The sequence below is a fragment of the Notamacropus eugenii genome, chromosome 1, assembly GCF_028372415.1.
Source record: "Notamacropus eugenii isolate mMacEug1 chromosome 1, mMacEug1.pri_v2, whole genome shotgun sequence".
Classification (NCBI taxonomy): domain Eukaryota; kingdom Metazoa; phylum Chordata; class Mammalia; order Diprotodontia; family Macropodidae; genus Notamacropus; species Notamacropus eugenii.
This window is the reverse complement of record NC_092872.1, coordinates 619146107-619167799: the sequence shown is the minus strand read 5'-3', so window position 1 is coordinate 619167799 and position 21693 is coordinate 619146107. Positions and strand designations below refer to the sequence as shown.

General features: G+C 42.9%; 2 protein-coding genes across 3 annotated transcripts in view; both read left to right on the top strand.

Annotated features, from left to right (window-relative positions):
- Positions 1–4011: 4011 nt before the first annotated feature.
- On the top strand, positions 4012–5189 carry LOC140527945 (protein phosphatase 1 regulatory subunit 3C-like). The gene is made up of 2 exons (XM_072645291.1): positions 4012–4100; positions 4345–5189. Exon 2 carries the CDS (start codon positions 4387–4389, stop codon positions 5113–5115), a length of 729 nt encoding a protein of 242 aa, XP_072501392.1. The 5' UTR covers positions 4012–4100; positions 4345–4386; the 3' UTR covers positions 5116–5189.
- A 5139-nt stretch (positions 5190–10328) lies between these two features.
- GPAT4 (glycerol-3-phosphate acyltransferase 4) overlaps positions 10329–21693 on the top strand; it is a 40637-nt gene continuing 29272 nt past the window's right edge. The window contains exon 1 of one of the 2 annotated variants that reach the window (XM_072635092.1): positions 10329–11183. The gene's annotated coding sequence lies outside the window, so the exon portion shown is untranslated. The remainder of the gene's footprint in view (positions 11184–21693) is intronic. The other variant, XM_072635094.1, reaches the window with a different exon arrangement.

The window sequence follows — 21693 nt, the reverse complement described above, 5'->3', positions numbered from 1 at the left end:
CCTTCTGGGCTGCTTGACTGGTCACACATAGCTTGGAGAAGATGAGAGTCACTCTTCTAGTAAGATGGGTAACCACCAGGACTTCCCATCTGTCCTTTCTTCTGTACTCTCCAGACCCCTGTCATCTCTTCTACTGACATCTGTCATCTGACCTATTGAGGTCACCAAAGGACCTCTGAGCCTCTGTATACACTCTGCAGCTTAACTTCGTTTCAACTGAAGGGAAGGAATTCTGTTTGGTTGAAATTATTATAAGAGTAAGGTCCATAATGGTAATTGAATTAGTGTAAGCATTCCTACCAGGAAGGATTATGATATATCTAGATAAAGAAAAAAGTGAATTAGAAAATGTTTATTTAGGTCAACATAGAAACTAAAAGGACGTATTCTGTTTTGGCATATATATAGTACCAGGCATGGTGCTAAGAGCTTTATAAATATTATCTCATTTGATCCTCACAACAACCTGACAAGGTAGGTGCTGTTATCCCCATTTTACAGTTCTGGAAACTGAAGCAAACACGTGTATCCCCTGATCCAAAGTCCATGGGTGTGGGACTCTCTCCTTATTAGTTGAGATGAGTGCCCTGCCTTTTGTAAGGTGAAAAGTAGAGTTGGTGAGAGGCAAGAGAAGTGGAAATCCCCCTTTAAGACTATTCAAGTCATTCTTCTTTGAGTCTAGTGTCCAGTCAGCTTCAAGAGAGAAGATAAAAAAATCCAACCCCACTTCATGGTGCTGAAGGAAGAGACTCTAGGAAGACTTGGGAGGAGTGAGAACTCTTCATCATGTCCCTATACCTAGCTTGCTACTTTAGACTTCAAAAAGTTTCCCTTTGGGTGAGATTCAGCATCCTCTTCTTGGTTAAGCTGAGTTACCTCACTTCTAATGAGAGAGCTCCTTCCTTCACTTTGTATTGTTTGGTAGATATTTCTCTATGTGATTGTGGTTGTGGTTTGTCCTTTGATCTTGAAGAGGACTATGACATTAGGGAGATGATGCCATGACTTGCAAATGAATTGCATTTAAATGAGGCAGGGTTGTGCAAAGTCACCACCCTCACTTTCTCTTTTGGAGCCATCTAGGTCCCCTGGTGAGACATAGATCAGGACAATTGGAGATGGCCCAGGATGCAGCAGGAGACCTTAGCCTTTTTAAGCTAAGGTCTTTCTAAGTTCTCCCTTTGACTGAAGTAGCACCCATTTGAGTGATTAGGGTTTTTTAAGAATGGAGCCCACATATGACCCCTTTAATCCTCTCCCCAAAAAAATCAAACTGGGAGGGGAAGACCTCTAGGGTCTTCTATTTTCTGAATGGTTTAGAATCTGTGAGCTAGATTCCATAGGTTGCACCTTGAGCACATCCCATATCTCACTCATAAAATAAGAACACCCCTCTTCTCTTGCTGAGCTCCAACTTTAACTTATCCTTCTAAATCAAGGTCATTTCCCAGGTCTCATTTTGTTGGTCTGAGGCAATGCCAATTCTATCACTATGGGCTAGATAAGAATTGAGACAGAAAATGGTCTTAGGATTCACTGTCACGAAAATATCTGTATAGGAGGGAAAGCTCTGCCTAGTTTTAGAATTGGTAGAAATCAGTTGCTATTTAAACACATTTTTAAGCCATCAAAATCTCAACCATGAGCCTTGTAAGGTTTGAGCTGGGGGTTTTTTATTGGCCATTCAGTAAAAACCTAAGCTGATCTGGGCTTAAAGGTATAATCAGTCTACCAGTTCCATTTGAAACACAATGGGCTAGTCCAGAGAAAATATATTGAATTAGCCCAGGACAAAGAATATTGTCCCAGCTTTTACAGAAAATCTAACTGTCCAAACTTATAATAATTTGTAAAAAAAAAAGTGACACAATATTATGTTATCCATGTGTAGCAACAGAATGAGCCCTATATATAGAGAAAGGCCCACTTTTGGTGAAAAGTCTGTCATTATATTGCTTGATGGGAAGCAGAATAGACCTTCCTCAAGAGAGGATTCCATTCCTCTGGAAGGCTATTTCCAATGTCCTGATGTATATCTTGCTACTAGACCCAGTTGGCTCCAGAGGAGAAAGTGAGACTGATGACTTTGTACAGCCTTCCCTCACTTAAATCCAATATGCTTGCATGTCATGACATCACCTCCCTGATGTCATGATCCTCTTTGGGAATGAAGGAAAAACAACATTCCTGCCTGAAGAGGAAGGAGGAAGTCGGGGCTGTAGGCCACCACTCTGCTTTTCTCAGAAAGAGTGAGTGCTAGACTAGATATATATCTATATGCTCCCTTAAATATTATTAGTCTAAGGGATATGATGAAGTTTGAGCTAACTTTTGTTCTCTTTGTCATTTCTGGGGGGCAAGAGAACTAAGGTCTACAGTGAACATAAATAGAAAATCACAAAGAAGTCCATTTATCCAAATTGTAGCAAAGCAGAAATCAGAGAAGGTATACATAGGAGCATATATACCAGACAATACAGAGTGAAGGAAGGAGTTTTCCCATTGGGAGTGATAATAACTCAGCTTAACCAAGAGAGAGGGCCCTGGATCTCACCCAAAGGGAAATCCACCCAAGTGTAAAGCAGCAAGCTGGAAATAGGGATGTTATGCAGACTGCCTTCCCAAGAGTCTTTTCCTTCAGCAATGTGAAATGGGGTTGGACTCTCCCATCTTTTATCTCAAAGCCAAGTGAATGCTAAGCTTGAGGAAGACTCACTTAGAATTCTAAAGGAGAACTCCTACTTGAAGAATCACCAAAGGAGGGACTGGCTAAAAACTGAAGCTCTTGCCTCTCACCAACTCCTCTGCTCCACCTTTACAAAAGACAGGGCATTCATCTCCACTAATAAGGAGAGGTGGCCTTTGGGACAGAGGTTACCCTGTGACTTGCTCAGAATCATATAGCTAACAAGTGTCTGAGGCCAAATGTGAACTTGTCTTCTTGACTCCAAGCCCAGCTCTGTATCTACAGCACTACCTATAAGAATTTATGTTGGGTAATATAGGTTACTGGAAAGATTTATTCTTTTGATTTGAAAGAAATTGGCTTCTAAAATCAACTAATTTCTCTTCTTTGTAATTTCGTGATCACCAAGTAACCTTTTGCTTGATCAGTTATCTGGCTTTTCCAGATAAGTTCTTTGATTGTGGAAAAGCAGATGATCTGTTCTTTAACTTGAATATTTAGAAAATGAAGTAATATTAGCCACCCTCTTGCCTGTTTTATAAATTAATAAATTGGCATTCCTGTTTACAAATCAGTTTCTTGTGGGTCTGGTTATTGTGAATCAATGATGGGTCCTGATCTCCACTGGGTGAAATGATAAAAGCAACCCTTAACCCTTTCTCAAGCATCTCATTGTGCCATAAAAAGCACTGGAGTATGAGTCAGAAGACCCAGGTTCTAATGCCATTTGTGACATTCACTGTCTCTGTAACCTTAGGCAGGTCACTTTGCCTGAATGGACTTCAATTTTCTCCTCACTAAAATAATGTTTGAAATAAAGTTTGGTGAAAAGTCCCTTTTCAGTTCTAATGGACAGTGAACCCTAAACCTTATCCACACAAACAGTTAATTTTGGAGGTCATATTAAACTGACACAGCACAATACTAAATGGTACTGGCTTGTAGAAATAAACTAAAATCAGAACTAAATTCAATACAGCACCTCATATTTTTTATGGCACTTTTAAAAGTAACTATCTTAACAGACCTTGCTTTGACCCTCGGTCTCTTGCCCAGTAGACAGACTGCGGTACTCTGAATATCAGAAGTAGCAAGAAAAGAAAATCCTAAGGGCAAGTAACCTGACATTTAAACCTGAAAACTAGACTGCGGGGTCAGGGTTAGAGTCAACCTGAAGTTATAAGAACTAGCAGAGTCCTAAGGAGAGATTGGATTCACTTTTCTCTTTTAACTGATTGGCTGATTACAACAATGGAGACTTTTGATTGGCTGACTGGATGAGTCATAACTACTAAACTTTGGGGAAGACGTAGTCCCCAGAGGATTTACGCCTCAGCTTTTGTAGAGCTCTCTCTTCTTCCTCCTAAGAGCGCACCAAGCTTGCCGATGGTATCTGAGTCTGTGGCCGCTCTAAGTGAGTCCTTGATGCCTCGCTTTTCCCCTAAGGCTCCAAGTTTCTTTCCCTGTGAGACTCCAGTCCTAATACACTCTCACCTTCTGTCTCGGTTCTCTTCTTTCCTCAGTCCCCACCTCAACGATAGGGTGATTGGGGTGCAATGACCCAAAGGGAACTGGGAGGGAGAGGCTGATTGTAAAGCTGAAGACACCTCCACGCCATCTCCCAATTCCTCTAATTTCTTCCCTTCTTCCTCCTTCAGTCTTTTACAGGATTCTGCCCCTGGATCTTTTCCCTTCTAAGGATGCCTACGATATCTCTCACCACATGCCTCTCCCTGAGTCAAAATTCACTCCACGGTTCCCTGAGCTCCTACCGAGCGAAGCTGCAACCTCCGCTGCCCCTCCGCGCCAGAGGGGTTCGGCAGCCCGGGCGCCCGCACCCAAAAAAACGGGTGGTATTTGCTGACACGAAGGGGTTGCCTCTGATCACCGTGCATAATTTTTCTTGTGATGTTATCCATCCTAAAGAAGAACTGCTGCCCCTGAGCAGAATGCTGCAGCTGTTGCCAGCCTGCCCCACGGAGGTGTCCAGCTATGCCCTTGGTTTTTCTCAGCCTTTGGATGACTATGGTCGCTTCTGCAGGTGCCTGAAGGCCCAGAAGGTGTGCCTGGAACAGTGTACCATCCAGGGGCGCTTCTTGCAAGGTACAATTCAGGTGCACAACCTGGGATATGAGAAGATTGTGCAAATGCGCATCACTTTCAATGCCTGGGCTTCTTACCTTGATGTGCCCTGTGTTTATGCGACTCTTCTTTTCAGAAATGAAATAGACGTCTTCACTTTCCAGGTGGCATTACCCAGTGGTCCCCCAGGTCCAGCTGGAACCATCCAGTTCTGCTTCTCTTTTCAGTGTGCTCAACAGATTTACTGGGACAATAACCAGGGTTATAACTACCACCTGAAGCCCTCAGACTTCCTTACTACTTGTAAAGCCTCTGTTAGTGAGCATGGTTCTGAATCTCTCCTTTAAGTCTCCATAGTTGGGCTGCCTATTTTCTTTGCTAACATCTAGAGGTTTTTCCTCTGACTAGCAGGGCATGTACCTTGTCTGGGGTATGAAGGTATGTTTTCTTTTCAGTGGTTTCTACCTTTTCTGCTGCTAGTTACAGTGAGACTAATATATACCTGAACTAAGTTACTAACAGCATAGAATTCAAGTGCTTTTCATCCTCCTCCCACATCACCTTCCTGGCTTTTGTGTAAAGTTATGAGTGTTGTTTTAAGATGTGAAACTTCCTTTAGGAAGACACTGGCCATACTGTTCTTTTGCAGAATTTTAGTGTTGATTTTAAACTGGAGGAGGGGAAAATTTCAATTAATATTTTAACTGCCTGTATACTCTTGTAGAGGCAGCTATGTAGCTTAGTGGATAGAGCAATGGCCCTGGAGAAGACCTGATCAAATCTCGCTTGTGATTTCACTTACTAGCTCTGTGACCCTTGGTAAATCGCTTAAACTCCTGTTTGCCTTAATCCATGGAGAAGGAAATGCTAAACCACTCCAATTTCTTTGCTGAAAGGAATGACCATTAAATAACCAGTTTTTTAGAGATCCAGGGTTTTTTCTCTTTTTATTTCTTCATTCTCTACTAGGTTAAGCCAGTATCTGAAGGACTTTGTTGATAATAAGACTGAATTAACTTTCTCCTCAATCTTGTTCAGACTCTGCTCCTGTGGGGAAGCCCATTATGTTCCACTCAGGCTTGGGTGGAGGGAGCAGACCCTTTAGCTAGATTGTCCAAGCCTGGGATGGTCTGGGAGTAAGAGGGATGTAATCAGTTAGATCCAGCTCAATCATATATTATAATATTCATTCTCTCATTAATTGTTAACCAATCAGAGTTGATTGCTGCATGCTGGGAACACCCCCACTCTTCCAAGGGTAGATGAAATATCAGGTAGCCTCCAAGATCTGGCTTTGGTTCACAAGAGATGGTCAAATGACCAATCCTTTTATTAATTATTCACTAGCAATATTAATAAAATGATTAATCACCCAGAAATGACATCTCATGGACTTTGTATAAGTCACATTGCCAAGAAAAACACCATGACAGTATTAGTGTGCTATGGTCCAGAGAGTCAAGAAGAGCTGGACATGACTGAAGAAAAATAACAACATATTCTAGTAGAAAGTACCTGTAGGGAAAAGGGTGCTTTCTGGTCTTCATACTAATGACAGGAAAGGCAGAGAATGTAAGCATGCTGAGGGGGACTCTGTTCCTTGTGCTATATTACATTTATGGTCATTGGAAATATTTTTCTTGCCCGTAAGCATTCTTCCTCTACCTACAGGAGGATTTTTTAAAAATTTGGCTGTTTGTGAAAGGGTTAAATTATCCTTTAAATTAATTTAATCTGCCTCTTACCTTCACATCTAAATTGTTTTTCTCTTGTTTAAAAGATGTTATTTAACATGGGAAATATATATACATATTTAATAATTTGTTTATTAAAATAATTTATCTAGATCTGCAATTCATGTAATTTATCAATGTACTTGGCACCACTATGATTCTAGTAAAATACCTAGGGTTATTTGAACTCTGGAAAAACTTTTCCAAGTTTAACTGATGATGTAAGAGCTTTAATAAAAGTTATTTTCTTATACCTTGTCTGATTACTTGACTTGTCCTACAGATGCTTGTAGAAGTTAAATGCTTCATGAATGCAGTTATTTGTGATTGTTGGGAGTGAAAGTTATGTGAGCAAGCTGCAATGGTTTATTTCTCTGACCAAACTGCCCCCAGCAGGTTCACTTCCAGTGTGCAAAATGCCCTATTGGTAACCCTAGGAATGTTTCTTCCTCCCCCTCGTTCTCTCATCTCTGCCTATGTCTTTCAATTTTTATTCCACTGAAAGAAACTGGGGCAAATTTTGTGTCCAGCTGCAAATCTGAAGCAATATTTCATTGTTAAGAGTAATGGAAATAAAAATGTAACCATAAGTCCGTTTTGAACAGTAAATTTGTATGGTTCTCTATAGTTCCTCAAAGTCCTGAGACTTCAGTAGGAATTGTATCTTTTCTGACTAAAGTTCTATTTTCCATAAATTATTTATATATTGAGAAACCACAGAGTACAAACAGCAAAAAGAAGACATAATCCTTGACCTCTTGGAACTTTTTTCTATTGGTTTTTTTTTTTAAATTAAGTCTTTTTTCAGTTAATAAGAATTTATTTTTTCTCTTTTCCACCTCTCTTCCACTGGGGGAAGGGGGGTAAATCTTTAAATATAGTCAAGTTTAAAACAAATACCCACTGTAAAAATGTGCATCTTTAGTCGATCACCTCCTTGCCAAAAGGTTCATTCTCCATGATCAGTAGGATCTTAAATTCTGAAAGAAGACAAAGCCAACCAAAAGCACCTATTTTGTTTTGCCTTAAAAAACATTCTGGGACAATATAAAATTTTTCAGAATATAAAATAAATAAATGCACGTAAATCACCTGCATTTTGTGCTCTGCCTACAAAAGTCAACAGGAAGGGATAAGAAGAGACCCAACAGAGAAGAGAGGTGACAGAGGTAAGAAAAGCCCAGCAGGGTTTATGGCAGAAATATGGTATGATGCCCAGCAGGGAGTAAGTTTCAGCAGAATGATGTAATGGCACTGCCAAAAACATGGGTATCTGTAGTGTCACAAGTATAAATTGCCCCTCCATGGGCAGCATATGTGTCAGTTTTATGCCACCCTTGCACATACATTCCAGTAACAAGTGTCTCCTGGACATATACTTTTCCCATATCTCTTGATATATTCTTAAGGTTGGCTATTAGCTGAATATGCCTGGTACTTCTACAGGTACCCCTTAACTTCTGGATAGTTGAGGAATTATTAGTTTTACGAGCAAGGGAATGATAACTCATTACAAATAATTAGGAAGGAGTGATTCTTTAGGAAAATGAATCTGGGAGCAGAATGAGAGAAGAGATTTGAGGCAAAGTGGCCATACACCAGGCTGGTACAGTAGTCTAATAGTAGTTCAAGCAAATTAACAGTTTGAGCTAGGATGACAAACTGTAAGACTGGAAAAAAGGAACTTGTAAGAGGAAGTTGGGTTTGTTGATGATAGTGAGAGGAAAAGAGAAGTAAAAATTGATTAAAATTTTGAGGCAAGTGGTGATCACAGAAATAGAGAAGTCAGAAAGATCAAATCCTTAGTATGTAATTGGTAAGAAATGTTGAGTTTAAGGTGAAAATGTGTTATCCAAATAGACAGCAATTCAGCAGAAATTCACTTGACCATGTTACTGCTTTGTTCACAAACCTTCAAGTGCTTATTAGTACCTCTAAGACAGGTTCTTAGCATTTTTTGTGTCATGGACCCCTTTTTGGAAGGCTGATGAAACCTATGTGACACCTCAAAATAATGTTTTTAAATACAAAAAAAATTTATGATTACATAGGAAGCCAATTACATTGAAATAGTTGTCAAGATGTATTTTATTTAAAGTTAATGAACACCAGGTTATGAACCCTTCCTCTAAGACAAAATACAAACTCCTCAGTCCAACAACTAAAGCCTTCCTAAATCTGGTTCCAACCACCCTTTCCTGCCTCAACATTATTTCTCTTAATGAAAGCCTTTGCTGTAGCTCAGAACCATAACTTAGAGGGTGTGGCAATGAGCTTTTCCCAGCACTGAAATTTAAAGCATGATAACATCCAGAATCCCTTTATTTCAAAATTGGAAGAGACTTCAGTGGGCAGATCTGAAGTGGAACCTAAATCTGAAGAATTTCCTCTACAACCAACCCAGCAAAGCCATTCATCCTTTATTTGAAGACATTTGTTTTGGCCAGAAACCATGAGAGTCTTCTTCTTCCTCCCAAATTGATTTTTTTTTTCTGACTAGGTAAAAAAGTCATTCTTTGCCTCATTTCTCACTTAGCCTTAAACACAGAATGGCCATTGCCTCAGTCAAACTGAGACCTGTGAAAACCTTTAGCTTAAAAAGACCAAGCTCTCCCACTGCACTGGGGCCATGTCTAGTCATTCTGATCTATACCTTGCCACTAGACCCAGAGGGTTCTGGAGGAGAAAGTGAAGCTGGTGACTTTCCACAGCCCTCCCTCACTTAAATCCATTTCATCTTGCAAGTCATGGCATCACCTTCCTGAGGTCATGGTGCTCTTCAAGAATGAAGGACAAAACACCAAATGAAGAGAATTTCCTACCTCCTTTTTTTTTTAATTTTAGTCAATCTGCATCTATTAAGCATCTACTATATGTCAAAGCACAATGCTAAGGTAGGAGGATACAAAGGAAAAAAAGTCTTTGCCCTGAAGGAGCTTACCATCTAAAGAGGGAGACAGACAGGTATAAACAAGTTATATACGGGATAAATAGGAAGTAATTAACCGAGAGAAGACTCTGGAGGTAAGGGGGATTGGGAAAGGCTTCCTGCATTAGGTCGGATTTTAGCTGGGACTTGAAGGACGCCAAGGAGGGAGAGCACTGGGAGCAGAGATTCTGTGTCTTACTGTAAGGACAGTCAGGAGACCAGTGTCACTGGATTGAAGAATAATGAGGGGATGGGTGGGGTGGTTTAAGGGGTAAGAAGACTGAAAAGGTAGGGAGGGGGCTAGGTTATGGAGGGCTTTGAATGCAAAGAATTTTATAATTTCATCCTGGAGGTGACAAGGAGCCTCTAGAGCAGTTTCCTGAACAGAGGCTGACACAGCCACACCTGTGCTTTAGGAAAATCGTTTCGGGAGCCGAATGCGGGGCGGACCAGAGGAGGGAGAGACTCGGGGCAGGTAAAGCAAGCGGTAGGCTAATGCCCGAGAAGATGAGGAAGAGGAGGCACGGCAGCACAGAAAGGACACTAGGAGGTGTAGAGGCAGGCTGCAAAGGGGCCACCGGCTGAGCTGGGCGAGGCGGCCGTGCGGCGGGCTGCGTGTGCGGAGGTGCGGGGGGGCTGCGTGTGCCGGGGGGGGGGCTGCGTGCGCCGGGGCCTGCGTGTGCGGGGGGCTGCGTGCGCCGGGGCCTGCGTGTGCGGGGGGCTGCGTGCGCCGGGGCCTGCGTGTGCGGGGGGCTGCGTGCGCGGGGGGCTGCGTGCGCCGGGGCCTGCGTGCGCGGGGGGCTGCGTGCGCCGGGGCCTGCGTGCGCCGGGGCCTGCGTGCGCGGGGGCCTGCGTGCGCGGGGGGCTGCGTGCGCGGGGGGCTGCGTGCGCGGGGGGCTGCGTGTGCGGGGGGCTGCGTGCGCCGGGGCCTGCGTGCGCGGGGGGCTGGGAAGGCTGGATCCGACGGAAGGGTAATGATTTCCCTGTTTCCGACGCCTGGACGTCCCTGGGCAGCTTTAGAAGGGAGAGCGCGCGGCCTCTCCGCGGAGGCGAGGGCGTCATCGGGACCGAAATGACGGCCTGAATCCCGGAGCTGATAGATCACCGCGTCAATAGTGCAGAGGGGGAGGGGCCCGGGCCCACTAAACACAAAGCAAGCTTTATATAGAATAAGTGGAGGTCATTAAGAGAGGGAAGGCGAGATTTGGGTTGGGGCTCTCTTCATTTCTAGAGAAAGCTGAAGACGCCGGGAGCCAAGGTGACCCGGTCAGGCGCGGCCTCCGTCTCCCTGGGAGCGGTGCGGGAGGTGATCTGAGAGGAGCGTGGGCAGAAAGGGAGAAGGCCCAAAACTGATGGGGAGGCGGCGGTAGGGGACGTCAGGCCTCAGCTCCCAGCCGCCGCCACGGCCCTGGACTCAAGCCGGCGCGCGCCTCCCGATCGATGACCGCCTTTTAGCTAATCGTTGCCCCGCTAGGGGGCGACTCCGGCTCTCTCCTCGCTCTCCTGGAAGACGGCTCGAAAGGCGCCCCGCCCGCTGGCGGCGTTGGTGACGTTGGCACCGCCTTCCCTCCCGGTGCGCGCGCCCCTAGCTGGAAAGAAAGGGGGCGGGGCGTTACGTCAAAGCGGCGTAGACAAAGGGAGGGCGGGCGCGTGCGCACACGTTCGCCACCTCGTCTCTGGCCGGCGGTGGGGGAGGGACCGTGAACAGAGAGATCCTCAGGACCGGGACCTGGATCCCGGTACCGCACAGCCGGTGAGTATAACGTGGCCCGACCCCTGCCCTCTCAATATCGGTAGCCGCCAGAGAAACAGAGAACGAGGTTGGGGAGAGGGAGGGTCAGGGCTCCGGCGCGAGGTAAGGGCCGGAGCTAGGTTCTCGGGGGCCTCCTCTGCCGGCTCTGGAGCTCGGGAGACACCATCGTGATTCCCCCTGGGGTTCCTGACGTGGAACATTCCGACCTCCCCCCTCTGTCTTGGAGTGGAATCTTCCTCTCCCCTGCCCGAACTGCCGGTGCAGTCGGAGCCTGGGCTCGCGCATCCACGCTGGATGGGGCGGCGCCCTCGGCTGAGCCGGCCAATGGAGACGCCCACCTCCCCTCATCCCACCCTCCCTCCTCCCGATGGACTCTCCCGCTGTCTCCTCCCCATCGCCCTCGGGAACCGTACGCTGTATTGTTCCCTATACGTGTCCTCGCCCTTCCTCCAGCCTGAGGCTTCTCGGTCCTTATTCTTTGCGTGCGGGGAGGGGAGAGCGGAGGTGTCCTTTCCATTTCTTTGCTCTCGACCCCCCCTAGGCGTCTGGTCACCCGCGAAGTTGGAGGCCCAGGCCACGAGCCAGGGAGCCCGAGGGTCTGAGGGCGTCTCCAGATGGGGCCTGCAGGGCTTCTGCTCTGGGAGGAGATAGGATTTTACAGTTTTCCAGACGAACGGTTTTGCCTTTGACCATCAGATGCTCCACACTGCTTATTTTTTATGATGCATGCTTGTAGCGGACTGCATGTCTTAAGAGTTGTTTTTTCTAGCTTGGTATAGTCATGTTTCGTCTGAAGAATTTGTTTTTCACAGAGACTAATCTAACTAAATTACGTAAAATAAGTAAATAATATAAACTTATGTGTGTGTCTAAATAGACACGTACCTCCATATTCTCAGTGCTGCCTGTCTTATAGTTGGTTGAATAGCGTTTAATTCCTTTTCTTTATTTGGCACAAAACGTTGTTTTGCCTGAAGAATTTTTTTTCTCCCACTGTTAAGTTTGCCAAAATTTAGAAGTCCCAAGGGTAGGTACCTACCTCTGCTTAATCAGTTTCCTAACTCGTGAAGCTCTGTTTAATCTGCCTATATATAAACTTGGTGTAACAAGTCTTGTAATTATGCTAGTCCAGTCTTTTCACCCTGACGATGACCTATTTTTGATTTTCCAATTCAAGGTGAACCCTTTCTTGTGAAAAGTATTATGGGGAAGGGAGAGAGAGAGAGAGGGAAAACCTCATCCTATCCCTCTGTGGTGTAACTCTATTTGTGTCTTAAATACATTTTCTGCATGTGATCCTTATAACTTTAGATAATAGAATTGGAGCAACTCCAAAGGGTGCTAACCAAATCAGAGTGATAGGGGACACACTAAAAAGATAAGGGCTTTTCATTCCCAAGAGACCGAGGCATATAGAGAGAGATGATCAGAGTCTCTCAAATTATGGGCAGTGGGAAGAGCAGCTTCTGTTGTCTGGAGGCCAGCTTTCTTGAAGTCTTTCAGCTTCCACGTATTGGCTCTGTGACCCTGGGTAAGTCATTTAATCTCTCAGTGTCCCAGACAACTCACTAAGACTAAATTGGAAAGGGGGAGCCAACCTACACTGGTAACAGAAATTTTTCACCTAGAATCCTATACTGATGAAGTCACAAATGTGGTAAAAAACAAAACAAAAACCTTAAAGGTATATTTTGTTGTTGTTTAGTTGATTTTTTTCTTCAGTTGCATCTGACTCTTTGTGACCCCTTTTGGGGTTTTCTTGGCAAAGATACTGGAGTACTTCAGGGCAACTAGGTGGTGCAGTGAATAGAGCACCAGTACAGGAGTCAGGAGGACCTGAGTTCAAATCTCACCTCAGACACCTGATTCTCACTAGCTGTGTGACCTTGGGCAAGTCACTTAACCCCAATTGCCTCATCCTGGGTCATCTCCAGTCATCCTGATGAACATCTGGTCACTGGATTCAGATGACTCTCGTGAAGAAGTGAGGCTGGTGACCTTGCACAGCCCTCCCTTACTCAAAACAAAGTCAAGTGCAAGTCATGTCATCATTTCTGTGACGGCATGGTCTTCTTTGGCAACAAAGGACGAACACACTGGAGTACTTTGACACTTCCTTCTCCAGCTCATTTTATAGATGAGGGGACTGGGGCAAAGAGGGTTAAGAGACTTGCCCAGGGTCACACAGCTAGGAAGTGTTTCAGACAAGATTTGAACTCAAGTCTTCCTGACTCCATGCCTGGGGTTCAGTCCATCATGCTCCTCAGCTGTCCTAAGAGGTATATACATAGATGAAATTCACCAAAAATCCCACGCTACTAGAACTAGGGAGCATCCCTGGATGTTTAAAGAACAATATCTAGAAAAAAGAAATATCCAGGATCCATAAAAACTACTACCGTATACGTCTTAGCATAAAGATTTAGAACTCATGGAGACTTGTCTGGAGCAACATAGTCACACAATGAGTATCAGTCAGAAGGTATTTATTAATTGTCAGCGGGTACTAATTCCATTGGGGAAATATAAGTAGATACAATATTTATCCAAAGTTGATGTCAGCAGGGAACATAGGGAAATACTGGCCAATTTAGGGATTAGGAAAGGATTTTTAAAGGGAGTATGAGCTCATCTTGAAAGGGGGTTAGGAATTCTGAGAAGCAGTGGTGAGGAGGGAGTGAATTCAGTGGCATGAGGAACAGACAAAAGTGCAAAAGCACAGAACCAAGAGGTGAAATGGTATGTGTGAGGGACAGCCAGGAGGCCAATTTGACAGAAGTACACATGAAAGGGAAGGGTGCGATGAGTCTGGAAAGGTAGATTGGGGCCATATGAAGAACATGCTCTAAATGCCAAACAGAGGAGTTTGTATTTGATTGAAGAGGCAATAAAGAACCATTGGAGCTTCTGGATCAGAGTAGTGACAGGATGAGAGGCTTGTGCTTTAGGATATCTCTGGTAACTGTATGGAGGGTGGACTAGGGGAAAGAGAGACTTAAGAGCAGGAAGCTGTTGTCCAAGTCCAAGGTAGAGGTGTTGAGGGTCTACGATAAAAGAGGGTAGTCTTGTCAGTGCAGAGAAGGAGTGGCTGCAGGCGGTGTGGTGTAAGTTGAATCATCAAGATTTGGCAGCTGATTAGACATGTGACTGTGTGACTCGAGGGGAATAAGGAGTCAAAGATCATTCCAAAGTTGCAGTTTGCAAACCTGGGTGACTATAAGGATGGTGCTACCCTTGACTATCAATCAGCCAACAATTTATTAAACACCGTATGCCAGATCACTGTGCTAAGAACTGGGAATACAAAGAAAGGAAAAAAAACAAACCCCAACCAGTCCTTGCCCTCAGGGAGTACACCTTGGGGGCAAGAGGGGTGGGGGGAGGCACAGCAGCAACATATAAATAAATAGGTACATACAAGATAAATACAGAGTAGATAGACGTTACAGTAATAATGTGGAGGACAGTACTAGAAGCCAGGGGAAAAGGCCTCATACAGAAAGTGGGATTTGACTTGATTCTGGAAGACAGCTAAGGAAATTTAAGGTGGAGGTGAGGGGGCAGAGCCTTCCGGATATGAGAGATGGAGTGTCATGTCTGAGAAACTGCTGCACATATGTATGCCATTGTAGGAAGGGGCCAGGTAATGATAAAATTTAAATGTCAGAGGACTTTATATTTGATTCCAGAGATAGTAATAAGGAGCCAATAGAGCTCATTGGGTCTCTGTTAGTAGGGGTTAAAGGGTGACATGGTCAAACCTGTGCTTTAGAAAAATTACCTTGACTGCTGAATTGATTGATTAGAGTGGGGAAAGACTTGAAGTAGAAGACCTTGCTATTATTGTAGTCCAGACAAGAGGTGATAGGGCCCAAATTAGAGCTGTAGCTTTGTGAGTAGAGAGAATGAGATGTATGAGAGATGTTGTAGAAGTAGAAACAAGATTTAACATTGGATAGGTATGTGGGATGAGAGGGAGTGAGGAATTAAGGGTTATACTGAATTTACAAGCTTAGATGACTGGGTCTTAGATGACTGGCAGTGCTTTAAATAGGAATAGGAAAGTTCAGAGGAAGGGAGAGTTTCGGGAAAAAGATAACGAATCTTGTTTTGGGCATGCTGAGTTTGAGAGGTCCAAGAGATTAATTGGTGATACTTGTGGTACAGTGGATAGAGCATTGGGCTGGAAATCAGGAAGACTCATTTTCCTATGTTCACATCTGGCCTGAGACACTTACTAGCTGTGGGACCCTGGATTAGTCACTTAACCTTGTTTACCTCAGTTTCCTCATCTGTAAAATGAACTGGAGAAGGAAATGGCAAACCATTCTAGTATCTTTGCCAAGAAAACCCTAAATGAGGTGACAGTCAGACACAACTGAAACTACTGAACACCAAACAGTACTTGTAGCTCAGGAGAGAGACTAGGGCTGATTGAACCCTTGGAACCTGTTGAGATCACCAAGGGAGATAATATAGACCAAAAAGAAAAGGAAACTCAGGGCAGAGCCTTGGGGAGCAATCACAGTTAGTGGGAAGTTACATGGATCAAGAAACAGAAAAGGAGAATGAGAAGATCAAATCAGATTGGTAGGACAATAACTGGAGAGAATATCCTGAAGGAGAAGGTAAATAATAGTGTCATACTTCACAAAGGTCAGAATGGATGAGGACTGAGAAGAGACCATTTCATTTGTCAGTTTAAAGATCATTGCTAACTTTGGAGAAAACATTTTCAGTTAAATGATAAGGTTGGAACCTAGATTGCATAGTGTTTAGAAAGAGGAAGAGAAGCAAAGACACAGATTGTAGGTGACTTTCTCAGGAACTAGTTGGGAGAAGAGATGTAGGATAGTAGCTTGTGGGGATGGTAGGATCAAGTGAGGGTTTTTTGTGAATGGGCAGGGGGAAGGGGGGGAAGGGCATGTCTGTAGACCGGTGGGGAAGGACCCAGTAGATAAAGAGAGAATGATGATAATAGTGGGGTCAATTTGCTAGGGAAGTCAGGAGGAGGGATAAGATCAAGGGTGTGTCATGTAGATAGAGCTTGACCTTGGCAAGGAGAAAGTTTACCTCCTCATCTAAGACTGGAGCAAAGGAAGAGATGGTGGGAAGAGGTGTCTGAATTATGAGAGATGAAATGGGAGGGAGAAGGGAAAGCTCTTTGTGAGTGATTTCGATATTTTTAGTGAGGTTCTAGGTCCTCTACTGATGAAAGAATTGGGAAAAGGGGTACCCTAGGAAGTTTGAGATGAAGTTTGAACATTCTCTTTGTAAAGCAGGATAGGGACTCAATAGGAAATAGAATATTTGACAGAAATAGAAATTCAGAAGGGGGCATGGTATGGGGGGTAAAGGTAATGAGTTCTATTTCAGACATTGAATTTGAGGTGGCTAGAGGTTAGAAATCTGGTTGAAAATGTCTTAAAGGCTCTTGGCGATTTGAGACTGAAATTCAGAAGGGAGGCTAAGACTGGATATATTTAATTCGATTATTCAGTGGACATTTATTAAGTGCCTATTCTGTGCCATAAACTGCCTTAAGTACTAGGGATACAAATAAGAAAGATAGTTCCTGGCCCCAAGGGGTTTACATTTTAATGAGGGAGGACAACACACAAAAAGAAGCTGAAAAGTAGAGGTGGGAGAGACTAGGAATAGAATGGTATGTTGTTCGCTCAAGTCAAAATCAGAGCTGCTGATGGAAAATGGAGAGTAAACTGGGAAGTTCATATGTGATCCCCTTCTATAAAGGAAGGCTTTGGAAGGAATTTATTGCTCCACCCTCCAACCCTGCAATCAGAGGGAAGAAGGCACCTAAGGGAGTTGAAAAGGTGTTGAGCGTCAAAAACAGAGTCAGTCAGCGTGATCATCAGCTTATGGGGGAGATAGATTTCAAGAAGTTGAAACACAACAGAGCTACTGATGGAAGATGGAGAGTTGTCATATACAGATATCTGGGAATCATCTGTGTAGATTGATACCAGTCGATTTAATGGGAACTTATGAAGTCACCAAAAGAGAGAATATATATAGAGAAGAGGATCCAGCACAGACTGCAGGGAGTATACCAGCAAATTAAGGAGCAGGACATGTATGATGTCTCCAGTAAAGGAAACTGAGGCACACACAGGTAGGAGGAGAAAACCAAAGGAGAACTTGTGTATTGAAGAAAAAGATATTAATACTAATGTTGTACTCTTTATTTAGGCACCAGTCTGGCTTGTAGAGAGAAATGTCCACACTGGCATAGTTTCCATGCCCCCTATGCCCTCCAGCTTGACTTTTTGCCCCAAGACAGTTTCAGATAACATTTATAGGATTCTTTTTTTTTTTTAATTTTATTTTTTTAATTTTTTTTTATTTTTTAATGTTTAACAATCACTGCCATACAATTGAGATTTTATCCCCCCCCACCTACCCCCCACTACCCCCCTCCCTCCCCACGACTGCATACAATTCTGTATAGATTCTACATATACTTTCCTATTGAGTATATTTTCACTATAGTCATGCTATGTAGTCAGACTAAGATAAATGAAAGAAATCGTATAACAAATCAGAACATGATACACAAACACATACACATACACAAACATGATCTGCTACATTTTGTGAGTGACTTCCACATTTCTCTCTCTGAGTGTGGAAGGCATTTTGCCTTGAGAACCACCTTTGGGATTTTTTTTTTTTATAAGAAGTTTTTGCGTTATTACGAAAATCCAAGTCTACCAGAAAAAAGTCTCACACACTGTGGTTGTTGCTGTGCACAAAGTTCTCCTGGTTCTGCTCCTTTCACTCAGCATCAGGTCATATAAGTCCTTCCAGGCCTCTCTGAAGTCTTCTTGTTCATCATTTCTTATGGCACAATAGTACTCCATTACATTCATATACCATAATTTATTCAGCCATTCCCCAATTGATGGACATCCCCTTGACTTCCAGTTTTTGGCAACTACATAGAGTGCTGCTATAAATATTTTTGTACATGTGGGACCCTTTCCCATTTTTATGATCTCTTGGGGATATAGTCCTAGTAGCGATATTGCTGGGTCAAAGGGTATGCACATTTTTGTAGCCCTTTGGGCATAGTTCCAAATTGCTCTCCAGAATGGTTGGATGCGCTCGCAGCTCCACCAACAATGAATTAGCGTTCCAACTCTCCCACATCCTCTCCAGCATTTATCATTTTCTTGTTCTGTCATGTTTGCCAATCTTATAGGTGTGATGTGGTACCTCAGAGTTGTTTTGATTTGCATCTCTCTAATCAATAGTGATTTAGAGCGTTTTTTCATATGATTATAGATAGCTTTAATTTCTTCCTCTGAAAATTGCCTGTTCATATCCTTTGACCATTTATCAATTGGGGACATTTATAGGATTCTTGAACGAGGAAAAGATATCTTAAAATACAGCCTGGATTAACATTCTAAGCTTGAGTAAGAAAGTGCTGTTACATTGTCCCTGGACCACGTACTCCCGTGGTGGAATCCAGAGTCCTTCCTGGAATCTAAATTGAGTTGAAGGCTTTGAGAGTGCCTCCAGCTTAAAAAGAGGATTATTTCTTGAGGTGCACCCAGGTCCATTCGCTTTGGGGAGAGAGGAGATTGGCCTTTGATGCATTTACCCAGTGAAAGCCCTTTTTGTCCTCAGTCTTTCACCCACCTTTCCAAGGGGCTTTTCCCAGAAGTCTGGAAAAGGCTTTAGAGAAAAATTTTATTTTATAATATTTCTAGAGAAACTAAAAAAGAGAGTTTCAGAAATATGCTTCCACTTGTGTCAGAGCATGTTTCATAGGGTAGGATTTGAATACAGTTTTCTTGATTCCCAGCCTAACTCACATTCCACTAAGATTGAAATTATAAATTGGTTTAAAGAGATTACATCAGTGAGTATTAAATGATAAAGGGACTTTTTTGAGAGGCCTAAATAAGGGCTGGCCTGGGAGTCAAGAAGACATACAGTGAAGTCCTGCCTCTGTCATAAACTTGCTGTGTAACCCATAGGCTAACTTTAACCTCAGTACTTTCAGGGTGTTAATTCTTCAAGACTGCAAATTACAGATACATTTGTGATATGTATCAGTGGAGGCAGTTTTCATAAGAGTTTTTCCTTTCATTGATTGAATCACAAGTGCTAACCAAAAGGGAGTTATTGATTATAGAATCATAGATTTAGAGCTGGAGAGGACCTTAGAAGCTATTTAGTGCAACTCCCTCATTTTACTGAGAAGGAAACTGAAACTGATTAAGTGACTTGTCTAGGATCACACGGCTAAGGAAATATTTTAAGTCGAAATTTGAACTTAGGAATTTCTGATTCCCAAGTCCAGTGCCCTATCTGTTATACCATACACTACCTCTCATAATGATAGTTTTAATGATTTAATATTCATTAATATATTATATGCAAATCTTTCTCCAGTTTATAATTTCCTTCTGATCCTTAATTTCTTATTGAATCCTTACTGATAAGTCCTGTATTGATCCTTAACATGATTCTCATTGAAAATTAGATCATTAATGATTTAAAAGTCGTAATTAATTTTTCCACTGTAAATCATATAAGTGACCTGTGTTTTTGGAATCCTTTCCAGCAAAGTACCAGCTCTAATATGTCCTAACCTGGAAGGTAGTAGTGAACTATCTCATGTAAACTGGCAGTTGGTAGTGCAGTTGATAGAGCACTGGACCTGGCATCCTAAAGACCTGACTTCAAATCCAATCTCAAGACACTTACTAGTTGTGTGACTCAGGGCTAGTCACTTACCCTCTCTCTACCTCAGTTTCCTCAAATGTAAAATGGGGATAATAAAAGTACCCACCTTTCAGGGTTATTGTGAGGATCAAATGAGATAGTATTAGTGAAAAGTTTTTACAGTAGTATCTGGCATATAGTAGATGCAGTATAAATTTGTGGGAACACAAAAATGAGATCTTTCCTGCTCTCAGGGGGGTTTGCTTTCTACTAAGGAAATACAACATATCCATAGACGAGTAAATACAAGATCATTTGAGGCATCATCCTCCACTCCTCACTCTCACTTCTAATCTCCAATCTGTTGTGGAACCTTTCAACTCTTATCATCTTTCCCTGCAAACCAAGAGAGTAGTAACCTTCCCTGTCATTAGCTAGTGATATGGCTTGTTTTCAATACAGCTGAACTCCCACTTCATGTATTATCACCCAGCTCTACCTTTTCTTGATGCTGGCCTGCCATGGCTTTGCAGGAAAGCCTCTCATTTGCTCTCGGTGTTGTCCTCTCACGGTGGTAATAACCTAATTACTACTATAAGGACATTCATAGCAGTAGCAGTGCAGGCAAAATTTTCTCTCAGTGTTCTCACACCCTGCCCCCTAAGTCACCTTGTGGCTGTAGCAGTTACCCCTTGGTAATGCAATGCTTGGGGTGGGGTGGGATGGAGTGCTGGAGTCTACTCCCTTACCCTTTTCATTTTTAGTGAAAGATAAGCAGGATGGGTGTCTCAGTTCCCCAGTACCCTTCCAAACTTTCCTATTTTTGTCATGGGCACTATCATCCTTACAGTTACCCAGGTGCACAACCCCAGTGTCATCTTCAATTTTCTTAGCACAATGCCTGACGTCCTATTGTGTGCCAGATTCATGATCCTTAATAAATGCCAGATTATGTCACTCCACATATCTTGTCCATTCTGCCATTACAACAGTGCTCACACCCATACCCATCTCTTCTCTAACATATCTGCCATCCTCGTTGCTCTCATCTATATTGTTATATTGCTTTAGCAATACTGTCTTAATTGGTCTCTGTCTAAAGAGTCTCCCTTTTCTGTCCTCTAATCATTCAGTCAATATTTTAAGCACTTACTCATGCTAGGTAACTGTGCTAAGAGCTGGAGATGCAAAAATAAAAGTAAAATAATCTTTGTCTTTAGAAAGCTTATATTCCTTTTTAAAACTAATTTTTAATTAACAAACATATTTCTTCTCTCTGTATTTCTTCTATCCTCCTGATTTTTTAAAGAAAAGAAAAACAAAATCTTTGTAACAAACATGCATAGTCAGGTAAAACAGCTTTCTGCTTTGATAGTGTCCGCAAATAGATGTCTCAATCAGCACCATGAGTCCGTCCCCTTCCTGTCAAGATGTGGGTAGCATATTTCATTATAGATTCTTGAAAGTCATGGTTAGCCATTGCATCGATCCAAGATGTTAAATCTTTCAAAATTGTTTGCCTTTACAGTTTTGTTACTGGATGCATTGTTCTCCTGATGCATTCATTTGAACAAGTCTTGCCAGGTTTATCAAACCCATATTTTTCATCATTTCTTAGAGCATAGTAGTAGTATTTCAGTACATCCATGTGCCTTAATTTCTTAGTTGTTTCTGAGTTGATGGATACCCCTTTCGTTTACAGTTCTTTGTCAACACAAAAAGAGCTGCTCTAAGTATTTTTGTACATATGGATTCTTTCTTTGATCTCTTTGAGTGGGGATATGGGATGGGATTAGTTACAAGGTATCATAAT

What these genes read in the sequence shown, in the direction of transcription:
- LOC140527945 (XM_072645291.1), top strand. Translation starts at nt 4,387, where the DNA reads ATGCCTACGATATCTCTCACCACATGCCTCTCCCTGAGTCAAAATTCA.